Source organism: Ranitomeya variabilis, chromosome 5 (assembly GCF_051348905.1).
Source record: "Ranitomeya variabilis isolate aRanVar5 chromosome 5, aRanVar5.hap1, whole genome shotgun sequence".
In the NCBI taxonomy this organism is placed as follows: domain Eukaryota; kingdom Metazoa; phylum Chordata; class Amphibia; order Anura; family Dendrobatidae; genus Ranitomeya; species Ranitomeya variabilis.
This window is the reverse complement of record NC_135236.1, coordinates 250,663,791-250,677,896: the sequence shown is the minus strand read 5'-3', so window position 1 is coordinate 250,677,896 and position 14,106 is coordinate 250,663,791. Positions and strand designations below refer to the sequence as shown.

Here is a 14,106-nt window from a genome sequence, read left to right as displayed (position 1 = left end):
AGATTTGAACTGTAATAAATACTTCATTACTTGTAGTGTGATTATAACATAACATTTTTTTTAGCTATTTTCTTACTAAAAGTCAGCACTCGTTAAAAAAAAAAAAATTAAAACACTGTAAGCGTCTCAGACTTAACATTGACAGTTCACTTTTTACAGGGAAATCAGCTGGCTTTCAGCCAAACAAATGAAGCAAACCAGAGAGCAACGGATACACTCCGAACTCATCAAAACCTTCAGGATGAGCTTGCTGACCTCCAGCTTAACTTCAACAACATGAATCTGGTATGCGCTTTGAAACAGGACGAGCTGTTCCAAACAGGTCATATCTTAGATTCCAAATTCTTAAGGGTGTTGCTTCCAACAGGAGAAAGAACTTCTGTCCTCCAAAGTATTAAGATTGGATGAGAAAGTTTCAGGTCTGACACTAAGACTGAAAGTTGCTCAAACCGACAGAGAGCGGTTTCTGAAGGTACATATAATAACGAGATGATTAAGAAGATGACACATTTAGATTGTATATTAGTACTGACTTGAGCCAATATCAATTACTAGGAAAAGCTTGAGCTGCATCGACAATCACAGGAGCTATCTCTAGAGCTGGATCGGGCCCGGAGAGGACGGGAAGGGTTTAATGACCAGGTCAGTGACCTCCATATTGAACTAGTTGGGGCCAAAGCACAAGCAAATCGACAGGATCAAGAGAAGGTGCAAATGAAAGAAGAATTGGTGGTGTTGAAGCAAGTAAGGATTGAAAAAGTCTTATGAAAAAGTATGATATGAAGTACAAAAGTGTCATAAAATCTATAGAAGTTAATCACTTTCATCTATTCACCTACTGTGTACTCTCACTGCCCTGCCTTTCAAGCAAGTCGAAAGTTGTGGATATGTTTATATATACATAGTCGGACATACCATTGGAGCAAACTGTGCAGCCACCCAAGAGGTAGTACAGCACCCCAGGTTACCAGTTGCTGCAGTGATGTTGCTTTTCCTTCAGGGAAGGTAATGTCATGCTCAGAGGCAAAGGAGTTCTCTTCACCAGGTAAGGCACACACATGAAGCACATTCTGAATCCAGGCCTGGAGGGGGAGCTCAAGACCCGGATTCAGGAGAGCTTCCCTATGCTTTATGTATCCTGACCTGGAGGAGGAGCTAGTTAGTTGGTCCTGGGAGACCAAGGAGAGCAGACATCTAGGAGAGACGTAGAGCAGACAGAGAGGCCTGGCAGCCACAAGGGAGCTGCAGCCTCTGGAAGAAGGAAGACCTGAAGGTTTGGATGTGGAGTAGCCGGAAGGGAAGGAGCACAGGAGAGGAGCAGAGCTCAGAGGGGAACTGTGGCAGGGCACCCTCAGAGCTGAAGCGCAGTAGCTGGGAACCGGGAGCCCGAGGTTTTTGTGGGACTCTAGGACACAGAGCAGAACCGGAGGGCACGACACTATACGTTACCTGCCCGCACCACGCCTGAGACGCAGCAGCACCTGAGGAGCCCAGGGCATGTTAGAGTCCCTGTAAAAAGGCTCAAGCTGCCTGTCGTGCAGGTACATGTCCCAGGACAGGGGGAAACTGGAGGACCCTGTAGGAAGCTTCAGGCTGCAGGGACCTCACCTTGAAAGGCGCTAGTTGGAAAGGCTCACGGACCTCTACTGGTACAGGAGAACTCTCACTTACCTCTGAGCCGGCCGCACCACCATCACCCGTGCCTGGTACCCTGGACTGTGGCCTGTCACCCACAAGTAAACCAGGTAAAGACTTACAATTTGTCTCCTCTCATTTATTCACTGGCTATACCATCTACGCCACACACCATAGGACCCCGCTTCACCTGTGGGAAGTCTAACATCTGGGCTGCCGCAACATCCCCCAGGGGACCCCTTTAATGCATCGGTCCCCCTATTGACCGAACTCCACAGGTGGTGTCACGACAAACTTTGAACATTTAACCCCCTTTAACGTTGATGCCCAGGGCCACGGACCGGGTCCCAGCCACCATGACATCCCCCTTTGCGACCGGACCCGGTACCGAGTACCCCACTGCCCTGTGGGCGCGTCAGTAGCATGCCTACTTTCACCTCCAAAGCATGTGGAATTGTGTATTGGGATGAGCTATTGGACTGCAAAGAACACAAAGACCATTCTTGCATAGGGGCCCTCCTCAGCCTCTTTATACACATACAGTGTGATCCACATGAAATTATCTGAATAATAGAGACACGCTCTATATTCTTGATGATGGTCCTATATTTTTCAGCAAATGAAATATATTCTGCAAACTGAATCATGCTACATTTAAAGGGAATCTGTCAACAGTTTTTTGCTATCTGAGAGCAGCATAACGTAGGACCAGAGACCCTGATTCCAGCAATGCGTAACTTACTGGACTGCTTGCTGTCATTTTGATAAAATCCTTGTTTTATCTGCTGCAGATCTACCAGTTCTCTGAATGCTGAGCCATGAATAACCCCGCCCACACCACTGATTGGCAGCTTTCTGCCTATACTCAGTGTACTCAGAAAGCTGCCAATCAGTGGTGGGGTCTCATGAATATGGAGGACTACATGACTGCAGGTTTACTAGTCTTTAATGATAATCTCTTGCTGATAAAACAGTAAGTGACACATCACTGGAATTAGGGTTTCTGTCTGCACTTATGCTGCTCTCAGCTATGGAAAAAATGTTGTGACAGATTCCCTTTAATCTTTTCACTCTGTGTAAATTATATTACACAGTACACAATAGAAACTCTTTCTAATTCACAGCTTATAATAGAATCCATTTTTATTTTGGATGCACATATATGACCAAGGTATTGTCCAGCTATTATGTTTAATAAGTGATGTACGATACCATCGCGGTTGTTTTTTTAACCAGGTGAATGAGAAGTTGACAGCAGAGTTGGGTCAAATACAGCAAAGTCTTCAGAAAGCATTAGAAGAGCTTCACCAGACTCAAGCAGAGCACAAGATCTCCAGCAACCTTGCATCGGCGCTTGAGGTTGAGCGCAAGCAACTCTTAGAGGAGAAGCAAACACTGATGGCTGTCATGGAAAATGATGACGATAGCCTATGTGTCGACGAGCTCAGGTAACTGGATGCAGAATCAATCGAAACATGTTAAAAAGCAGATATATAGCCCCAAAACCATGAACTAAGTATATTGGTTAGAGGGAACCCGCCATGTCAAAAAATGCTGTTAACCTGCAGAGATGGGGTTAATCTGCAGGTTAATAGCGTTCTAAAGCTGTGTGGCTGCCGCACTGAGAATGTAGCTGCCTCCTGTCGGCCTCCGGCTTTCAGTCATAAAGGCGTGGCTTCAGTCACCGCTCAGTGAGCAGCGGCTCTAACCACACCCCGGCACTGATTGACAATCCGGGGGTGTGAAGTGGCCGGGAATCACAGACAGGGAGGAGAAGACCCAGTGCACAGTCCGGCCCCTGTGCACTGGAATCTAATTGCCAGAAAGCTTCAAATGGTGATTAAAGATAAATAACTAAGTGGATTTCTTCACCAAAGAAATCAACATAATCAGTATTACAGCTTTGTTTTTACTTTGCATTATAAAATCAAGCTGACTGGTTTTCTTTAACCCATTCCCAACATGACCAATTTCAAATTTTTTTTGTTTTCATTTTTTCCTTCCTTTTTTCCAAAAGTAATACCTTTTTTATTTTTCTGCCCATATACGGTAGCTTGTTTTTTGCAGAACGAGTTGTACTTTTGAATGACACCATTCATTTTGCCACACTATGTACTAGAAAATGGGAGAAAATTTCCCAAGTGTGGTGAAATTGGAAAAACAAACACCACAATACTGACATTGTTTCTTGGGAACTGTTTTTATGGTGTACACTGTGTGATAAAAATGACCTAGCAATAGGATTCTCCGCATCAGTACAATTATGGTGATACTAAGCTTGTCCAGTTTTTTTCCTTATTTTAATGACGGAAAAAAAAAAATCAAACTTTTTAACATTATTTTTGATCGTGTTGCAATTTTTGAGGCCCGCAACCCTTTCATTTTTTTAGTCAATATTTCTTTGAGGGCCTATTTATTGTGGAGGGAGACATCATTTTTATTGATACTATTTTGGGATGGATACTGAAATTAAAAAAACAGCTGGAGTGGTGCTTTCACTCATACTATTCGGTTTTTTAACAAGTACATAGAAGATTTTCTAAGGAAAAAAGTATGTAGCAAGTAGTATTCTGTGACACATGCTGTTCTAATGGGGACCTGTCACTGAAGAATCAACCTGTTGAACTACTGGCAAAGATTTCACATACTGCGCTCCAAAAGCAACAAATGTGAATATCTCTGCAATGTAGCTACACCACACAAAATGGTATAGATGGGCAGTATCAGGGGAGCTCACAGATTTGTACAAGTTATTTAGCTCAGATTTTTTGAGCAAGTGTCCTCTTTAAAGAAGTGTTTTAAACTTTAAAGCACTATTTCTAGGCAAGAATACAAATGTCAAGTGTAGTTATAGTAATGCAAAATAATCATAAATGAAAATTGATAAAACTGCTTATTTCATGATCTTCTCCCTGAGTAAACAGGCTGCCGATCACTTGGTGGATTGATCTTTTATGCAGCAAAAAAGATCATGATTCTCAGCAGTGCATGGTCCTGTGTAAGCATTGAGCGATTTAGTATAGATCCCTCAGAGTACATTGTTTACTTTGTTCTGCCCGTGTAAAAGTTTACTGATCGACGGTCCTATCGTGCTGCCAGTCGGTCTGTGTAAACAGATCCTTCACCAGGAAATAAACAGATAATAGAGTGAACCTATATTTGGATCTTTAGGTATAAAGAGAAGTACATACAATAGCACGGTTGTATGCCCTGGAAGAAATGATGAAACTTATAACAATGACATTCAACCCATGAATAGCTAAATCAATTTCATAAATTTATTAGTACATATAATCAATAATCTATACCTATTATGTTTTTGTTGATTACTACTGCATTTGTCTCTTATTATCTTGCTGTGTTACTCATTTATATATGTCTCTTGATATGCACATTACATCTGGGCTGGAGTGATTTTGATAATACGTACTTATACTCCCTTCACTTTTTTATTACTTAACCCCGATTGTATTTATTTATTACATTTTTCATTATTTATCAATGAGCACATATCACTTTATCTTACATTAGTCCATTATTATGTTATTACACATCAGGATTATTCTTATTTTACTGTTCTGCGGCTCTGTTTCCATGCTCACTAACATCAGTCACTTTAGACCTGAACACATTTCAGCTGTGCAATACAATGCCTTGCGAAAGTATTCGGCTCCCTGGAAGTTTTCAACCTTTTCCCACATATTATGCTTCAAACATAAAGATGCCAAATGTAAATTTTTGGTGAAGAATTAACAACAAGTGGAACACAATTGTGAAGTTGAACGAAATTTATTGGTTATTTTAAATTTTTTGGGAAATTCAAAAACTGAAAAGTGGGGCGTGCAATATTATTCTGCCCCTTTACTTTCAGTGCAGCAAACTCACTCCAGAAGTTCATTGTGGATCTCTGAATGATCCAATGTTGTCCTAAATGCCTAATGATGATAAATATAATCCTCCTGTGTGTAATCAAGTCTCCGTATAAATGCACCTGCTCTGTGATAGTCTCAGGGTTCTGTTTGAAGCACAGAAGAGCATCATACAGAGGCGTAGCTAGGGTTTCAACTTAGGGGGGGCGAAACATCTGAGTGGGCCCCTAACCAGCTAACCCTGATTACAGCTACGGTTGCACACTCTAATTGTGAATATGGGGGAACCTCAGAATATGACCGCACTGTTATTGAAAATAAATCTATATACAAAAACGAACGTTGACTTTACCGCCATATTGTGACCATATGCAACTTTGATGGTCACAATACTCTGAGTGCCCCTATAACAATAATGCTTAAGTGCCCACTTAACATTTAATAATGTCCCCTAAGTTCCCCCATGTACTGCTCCATTATACACAGTATGGTGAGCTTAAAGCTTCCCTATACACAGTCTAAGGCCCCCTACAGCTCCACTATACACAGTATGATGTTCTCACTGCTCCCTCTACACAGTATGATGTTCCCACTGCTCCCCTATAGATAGTATGAGCCCAATGCTCCCCTATACACAATATAATGCTGACAGAACTCCACTATAGAATGTATAATGCCCCCCAGAGCTCCCCTATATACAGTGTAATGGGCCAACAGCTCCCATATGCACAACATGCCTTCACAGTTCCCTATACAAAGTATGATGGGCCCGCAGCTCCCTTATACACAGTATGATTGGCCCGCAGCTCCCTTATACACAGTATGATGGGCCCTCAGCTCCCATATACACAGTATGATGGGCCCACAGCTCCCTTATACACAGTATGATTGGCCCACAGCTCCCTTATACACAGTATGATTGGCCCACAGCTCCCTTATACACAGTGTGATGGGCCCGCAGCTTCCTTATACACAGTATGATGGGCCCGCAGCTCCCTTATACACAGTATGATGTGTGCACAGCTCCCTTATACACAGTATGATTGGCCCACAGCTCCCTTATACACAGTGTGATGGGCCCACAGCTCCCTTATACACAGTATGATGGGCCCGCAGCTCCCTTATACACAGTGTGATGGGCCCGCAGCTCCCTTATACACAGTATGATGGGCTTGCAGCTCCCTTATACACAGTATGATGGGCCCTCAGCTCCCATATACACAGTATGATGGGCCCGCAGCTCCCTTATACACAGTGTGATGGGCCCTCAGCTCCCTTATACACAGTATGATGGGCCCGCAGCTCCCTTATACACAGTGTGATGGGCCCGCAGCTCTCTTATACACAGTATGATGGGCTTGCAGCTCCCTTATACACAGTATGATGGGCCCTCAGCTCCCATATACACAGTATGATGGGCCCACAGCTCCCGTATATACACAGTATGATTGGCCCACAGCTCCCTTATACACAGTGTGATGGGCCCGCAGCTTCCTTATACACAGTATGATGGGCCCGAAGCTCCCTTATACACCGTATGACGGGGCCACAGCTCCCTTATACACAGTATGATGGGCCCGCAGCTCCCGTATACACAGCATGATTGGCCCGCAGCTCCCTTATACACAGTATGATGGGCCCTCAGCTCCCATATACACAGTATGATGGGCCCGCAGCTCCCATATACACAATATGATGGGCCCGCAGCTCCCTTATACACAGCATGATTGGCCCGCAGCTCCCTTATACACAGTATGATGGGCCCGCAGCTCCCTTATACACAGTATGATGTGTGCACAGCTCCCTTATACACAGTGTGATTGGCCCGCAGCTCCCTTATACACAGTGTGATTGGCTCGCAGCTCCCTTATACACAGTATGATGGACCTGCAGCTCCCTTATACACAGTATGATGGACTTACAGCTCCCGTATACACTGTCTGATGGACCCGCAGCTCCCGTATACACAGTATGATGGACTTACAGCTCCCTTATACACAGCATGATTGGCCCGCAGCTCCCTTATACACAGTATGATGGGCCCGCAGCTCCCTTATACACAGTATGATGTGTGCACAGCTCCCTTATACACAGTGTGATTGGCCCGCAGCTCCCTTATACACAGTGTGATTGGCTCGCAGCTCCCTTATACACAGTATGATGGGCCCGCAGCTCCCTTATACACTGTCTGATGGGCCTGCAGCTCCCGTACAAACAGTATGATGGACTTACAGCTCCCGTATACACTGTCTGATGGACCCGCAGCTCCCGTATACACAGTATGATGGACTTACAGCTCCCGTATACACAGTATGATGGACCCGCAGCTCCCTTATACATAGTATGATTGGCCCGCAGCTCCCATATACACAGTACGGTGGACTCACAGCTCCCTGTCATGATTTGGATGCCCCAGTCATTTACTCATCCTCCGGCGTATTCACTATTTTGCGGCACTGCTGCAGTGCCGCTGCTCAAACTTGTGAGCGCAGCTTCTGACTGGCCAGAAGTTAGAAGCTATGTCACAAGCTCTCAATGTAAGACTATGAGGCTATGTACACTTGTTGCGGATTCGTGTGCGGATTTACCACGGATTTCCTGTGTTTTTTGTGCAGATTTCACCTGTGGAATCCTATACAGGAGCAGGTGTAAAACGCTGCGGAATCCTCAAAAAGAATTGACATGCTACGGAAAATACAACGCAGCGTTTCCGCGCAGTATTTTCCGCACCATGGGCACTGCGGATTTGGTTTTCCATAGGTTTACATGGCACTGTAAACCAGATGGAAAACTGCTGCAAATCCGCAGCGGCTAAGGCTACTTTCACACTAGCGTTGTGCACTGCACGTCGCAATGCGTCGATGTGGAGAAAAAACGCATCCTGCAAAGTTGTCTGCAGGATGCGTGTTTTCCCCATAGACTAACATTACCGACACATTGCGATGCAGTGCCACACGTTGCAACCGTCGTGCGACGGTTGCGTCGTGTTTTGGCGCACCGCCGGCACAAAAAAAAGTTACATGTAACTTTTTTTGTGTGTCAGGACCGCCATTTTCGACCTCGCATGCGCGGCCGAAACTCCACTCCCTCCTCCCCGGACATTACAATGAAGCAGCCGAAGCGTCTTAAGACTGCTTCCGCTGCCAACGTCGGGCATTTTCTTCACAGTTTGTGTCAGTACGTCGGGCCGACGCAGAGCGACGGCCCCATAACGACGCTGGTGTGAAAGTAGCCTTATCCGCAACGTGTGCACATAGCCTGAGAGTGAGGCCGGAGACACACTGCTGTGAGATACGGCCGAGTCTCGCTGGTTAAAAGCAAGCTGTGGCACCTGCACTCCGGAGCGGAGCGTGCAGCTGCATAGCAATACATGGAGCTGCACGCTCCGTTCCGGAGTGCAGGTGCCACAGCTTATTTTTAACCAGCGAGACTCGGCTGTATCTCGCAGCAGTGTGTCTCCGGCCTGAGAAAGAGGCCAGAACGAGGCCCCACAGACTCACACTGATTAGTGACCTCTGCGCTGCTCCATGAAACACTGGAGCCTCGGACAGGTCACAAACTGCATGAGACAGAGCCGAGCGGAGACTAAAACAGATGAAAAAGCCAGAAGGTGAGTATCAGACAGGGGGCAGGGGACGCGGATTTTCAGCACCGCTCCAGCAATGAATTAAAAAATAATGCTGGAGTGGTGCTGTAAATGTGATGCAGGGCTTGGTTACTGTATGGGGGCTCCTTATACTAATGCTCATAAAAGACACAGGTGGTACGTATCAAAAGCCCCCTAGTCCCCCATCTCCAGCCTCCCCAGACAGCAAATATTACATGTGATGGAGTACATATATCAGAACAACACATTATAATATTCAGCCCGCAGTGACCTGTCCCCCTCCCAGACTTCAGCCCCAATACCCCCATCATCTCACATCCACCCCCTCAGTGCCCTGTCCCACCTCACCCACCTTCAGCCCCCACAACACCCAAATGGTCTCACATTCACCCCCCAGTACCCTGTCCCCCCTCACCCACTTTCCTCCCCCACAATACCCCAACGGTCTCACAGTGACATACCCGAATTGAATAAACCTAATAAGTTCCATCCCCACTTACTGATGAAGTTTGGACTGCAGGCAGGACCAGGAAGTGTAAGTGAAATGCAAGGTGGGCACTAGGACCCAGCGTGCCTGAGCCAATCCCAGCGTGCACAGAGTGAAGCAAACTGCAGCCGGGAAAAGCTTCATGATCAGGTCAGAGACAGGCGAAACCATTCACTGCAGGAGGGAGACTGCAGCCGGCAACTGTGCTAGCAACGTGCAGAGTCTCCGTCAGACGGGAGCAGACATTATACTGCTCTGCTCCTATGCTGTGTTCTGCCTCCTCACAGACGTGGCCCTGGCTCCCAGTGGGCCCCTTCATGTGACAGGGCCCGGGGCGACGGCCCCTTCTGCCCCCCCAGTAGCTACGCTACTGATGAAGACCAAGGAACACAACATTCAGGTCCATGATACTGTTGTGGAGAAGTTTAAAGCCAGATTTGGATACAAGATGATTTCCAAAACTTTAAACCTCCCAAGGAGCACTGTGCAAGCGATCATATTGAAATGGAAGGAGTATCCTACCACTGCAAATCTACCAAGACCCGGCCGTCCCACTAAACTTTCATCTCAAACAAGGAGAAGAGTGATCAGAGATGCAGCCAAGAGGCCCATGATCACTCTGGATGAACTGCAGAGATCTACAGCTGAGGTGGGACAGTCTGTCCATAGGACAACAATCAGTCGTACACTGCACAAATCTGACCTTTATGGAAGAGTGGCAAGAAGAAACCCATTTCTCAAGGATATCCATAAAAAGTGTCATTTAAAGTTTGCAGCAAGCCACCTGCAAGACACACCAAACGTGGAAGAAGGTGCTCTGGTCAGATGAAACCAAAATCAAACTTTTTGGCAACACTGCCAAACGATATGTTTGGCGTAAAGGCAACACAGCTAATCACTCTGAACACACCATCCACACTGTCAAACATGGTGGTGGCAGCATCATGGTTTGGGCCTGCATTTCTTCAGCAAGGACAGGGAAGATGGTTAAAATTGATGGGAAGATGGATGGAGCCAAATACAGGACCATTGATGAAGAAAACCTGTTGGAGTCTGCAAAAGACCTGACACTGGGACGGAGATTTGTCTTCCAACAAGACAATGATCCCAAACATAAAGAAAAATCTACAATGGAATGGTTCACCAATAAATGTATCCAAGTGTTAGAATGGCCAAGTCAAAGTCCAGACCTCAATCCAATCGAGAATCTGTGGAAAGAGCTGAAAACTGCTGTTCACAAACGATCTCCATGAAACCTCACTGAGCTCGAGCTGTTTGCCAAGGAAGAATGGGCAAGAATTTCAGTCTCTCGATGTACAAAACTGATAGAGACATACCCCAAACTGTAATCGCAGCAAAAGCTGGCGCAGCAAAGTATTAAGTTAAAGGGACTGAATAATATTGCACACCCCACTTTTCAGTTTTTGAATTTCCACAAAAATTTAAAATAACCAATAAATTTCGTTCAACTTCACAATTGTTTTCCACTTGTTGTTCATTCTTCATCAAAAAATTACATTTAGTATCTTTATGTTTGAAGCATGATATGTGGGAAAAGGTTGAAAAGTTCCAGGGAGCCGAACACTTTCGCAAAGCACTGTATATAGGAGTATCCGTTTACATTCTTCTATGTCATCTTGGGGTTTATATTTATTCTATTTCATCACCACATCATGTGTGTTTTTATCTAACTTTTTTATGTTGCGCTTATCCTTGAACTTTTATTGTCTTTTATGTTGATTATATGTGCTAATAAATTTATGAACTTGATTTCTCTATTCATGGGTTGCATGTCATTCTTATAGGTTTCACTATTTTTAGATCTTGTTGAATAGTGTTAGACGTTTGTGGCTATATGCATACTGGGAGTAACTGCTAATCTGCTTAAAACCAGCATCACCTTACCTCAATGGGTTCTATTCTTTGGATTTCTAGGCTGGGAGAATATTTCATGTGTTTCAGACAAGTATTGTTTTTGATCTCCAGAGCTTCCCATACCCAGCTACAAGAAGAAAAAGACAAGTTACAAGCCCAGAGCAATGACTTGGAAATGGCTTTGGAGCAAGCGCATGAACAACTGGGTTCCCAAATCCAGGAGCAACAGCAAATTACATTGTACTGGAAGGAAAGATGGCAACAGACAGCTGTTAGCTTGAAAAATACAGAGGAGCTACTGGAGCAAGAGAGAGCTCAGTATCAGAAAGCATCTCATAAGGTTAGGAAATAGTCAAGACATAAGGAAACCTTGGTGACATAGTAAATTACTGCATTGTTTTATACTGGATTTTGAGTTGAACAGAGGAAAGGAGAAAAACTGCTGGCACCACTGTTCTTGAGGGTCTAGCTGTCACTGCTGTGGTCTTCATGTCAGTCCAGTTCTTCCTATGCTGTGCTGATGGTTCTCTGTCATCGAGAAAGTGTAATTTAGCACTTTAGTCTGAATTTTACAAACTACTGTCCTTTTTCTAGAACACAGAATTACTGCAGGACTGTGAAATGTTGCAAACAGAAAATGAGGAGCTTTGTGAACTCAAATCAACTATTAGCAGGTTGGTTCTAGATGATTGCGTGCAGTATAAAACTGATCACACTTGTCCTGTGCCATTAAGGAATCATTATCAGACAAACTGCGGAAACTACAATGGAAACATTCTGTTCAGCCATATTCTCATAGACCTTTCGGGCTAGTGGCTCCCCCTTCAGTAATAACAGGTGACATGCCCTTAGTGACCACGCAATCCTAATCCCAGTTTTTTTTATTAGAAATGGGGTAGAATAAAGATAGGAGTGTTTCTACAATATTTAAAAAGAATGCAGACACTATTTGTTTTATGTTTTTATTTGTTGCAGATCAGCACTACATTTAGGCTACGTGCCCACGATCAGGAATAGTAGCGTTTTGGACACAGCGATTTTGCGCTGTATCCAAAATGCTGCATTCTACATTACAAGCATAGTAGATGGGATTTATAAAAATCCCATGCCCACTGTACTTCTTTTAGCACTGCGTACAAGCCGAAGAATGTCAACTTCTGCTGCGTAGTTTAACCAATCGAATGTTATTATATGATGTAAATCCTCATCTTCTAAAAAACAAGTGCGGTAATTAGAACGCAGCGTTTTGGACGCAGTGAAAATACTCTATGTTCAAAACACTACTATTCCTGATTGTAGGCACGTAGCCTCATAGAAAGTGTGTAACATTTTCTGATGTCAGTAATTATGGCCAGTCTACCGTAAGGCAGGTTACTCTTCCGCCAAATTGAAATATATATCCATGCAACACTTTGTGAATTTACTATGCAACACTTTGTGAATTTACTCAAGTCATATATAAATTGTGCCATCTTTTTACCTAAAAAACTCTCGGCAAACAGCAATTGTTATGAATTGTGCTCCAATGTACAGTGACTCAATAAGTATTTTTTTAGTCTGTAAATGGTTATTCTCTATGGGGGTGCTGTAAATATTGAGTGCTGCACTCGATTCTCTCCACAGTCCCAAAATGAATTAAACAAGTTGTTGTGTACATGTCCTGCCACCGTTTCATTCATACAGAGTGTTCTCTGGATTGGACGGGATCCAGTTATCCCATGAATTGGTGATAATATCTAAAGATGGGAATAACCCTTTAAATCACCACTCCAGCTGTTTTATTTTAATTTTACCACTGGAGTGGTGTCACTAATCTAAGTCCACTGCCCCTAGTCTTATACTTACCAGCCCCTTCTTCATTTGTTATCAGCGCCTCTCCAGTTCGGTCTTCTGCAGTTGGTGAGCTGCTGGATCGCTTCAGTGCTGGATGGGCGAGCCAGAAGTCACCACTCAATGTAAATCTATAACAGCCAGAATAAGGTCCTCATAGACTTACCGTAAATTGAGAGCTTCTGACAGTTACCAACACAGGACCGGAGCGGCGCTGGGAACAGCTGAAGGTGGCAGCGGCTGGTGAGTATAATACTAGGGTCAGGGAACTCAGATTAGTGGCACCACTCCAGCACTGAAAAAAACTAAACGCTGGAGTGGTGTTTTGCGGTTACACTATTAGAAGACAGATCCTTTAAATTCACCTGTGAGCTATAGGGATAATGATGGCCAACAAGATAATTACAATGTCCCTCTTACCCAAAATCACAGTCAATCACATTTTCACAGTACTTTTTCTATTAGAAATCCACCCTTGGTATCTACTATTGAAATGCCATACCTATGTTTTTCTCAGATTAGAAGGTGAGAATAACCAATTAACAAAGAAAGTAAAAGAACTGGAGCAAAGCAATCGTCTTGAACATCTCCACAGATCGCAGGTAAAACCTAATATAAATATACAGAGAAATATATTACATTAATGCTGTCCTTATATATGATTGTCAGAGGTGTGAGATGACAAGTAACCGTCATTTTAATTTTTATTTTATAAATCAAAAGTATACATGAAAATCAGGAACTTTATAATATATCTTATTAGAGAAATCTGCTTCTTTCTCCTCCAGGACTGATCAGTCATT

At 44.1% G+C, this 14,106-nt stretch overlaps 1 protein-coding gene across 2 annotated transcripts in view; it reads left to right on the top strand.

Moving 5' to 3' along the window:
- The window catches only part of LOC143773576 (uncharacterized), a 182,900-nt gene that overhangs the window by 106,304 nt on the left and 62,490 nt on the right, over window positions 1-14,106 (top strand). For both annotated transcript variants that reach the window (XM_077260980.1, XM_077260981.1), the window contains exons 8-14: window positions 160-285; window positions 368-472; window positions 556-744; window positions 2,872-3,083; window positions 11,585-11,813; window positions 12,068-12,147; window positions 13,821-13,905. In XM_077260980.1, coding sequence (XP_077117095.1) covers window positions 160-285; window positions 368-472; window positions 556-744; window positions 2,872-3,083; window positions 11,585-11,813; window positions 12,068-12,147; window positions 13,821-13,905 — 1,026 coding nt within the window. The remainder of the gene's footprint in view (window positions 1-159; window positions 286-367; window positions 473-555; window positions 745-2,871; window positions 3,084-11,584; window positions 11,814-12,067; window positions 12,148-13,820; window positions 13,906-14,106) is intronic.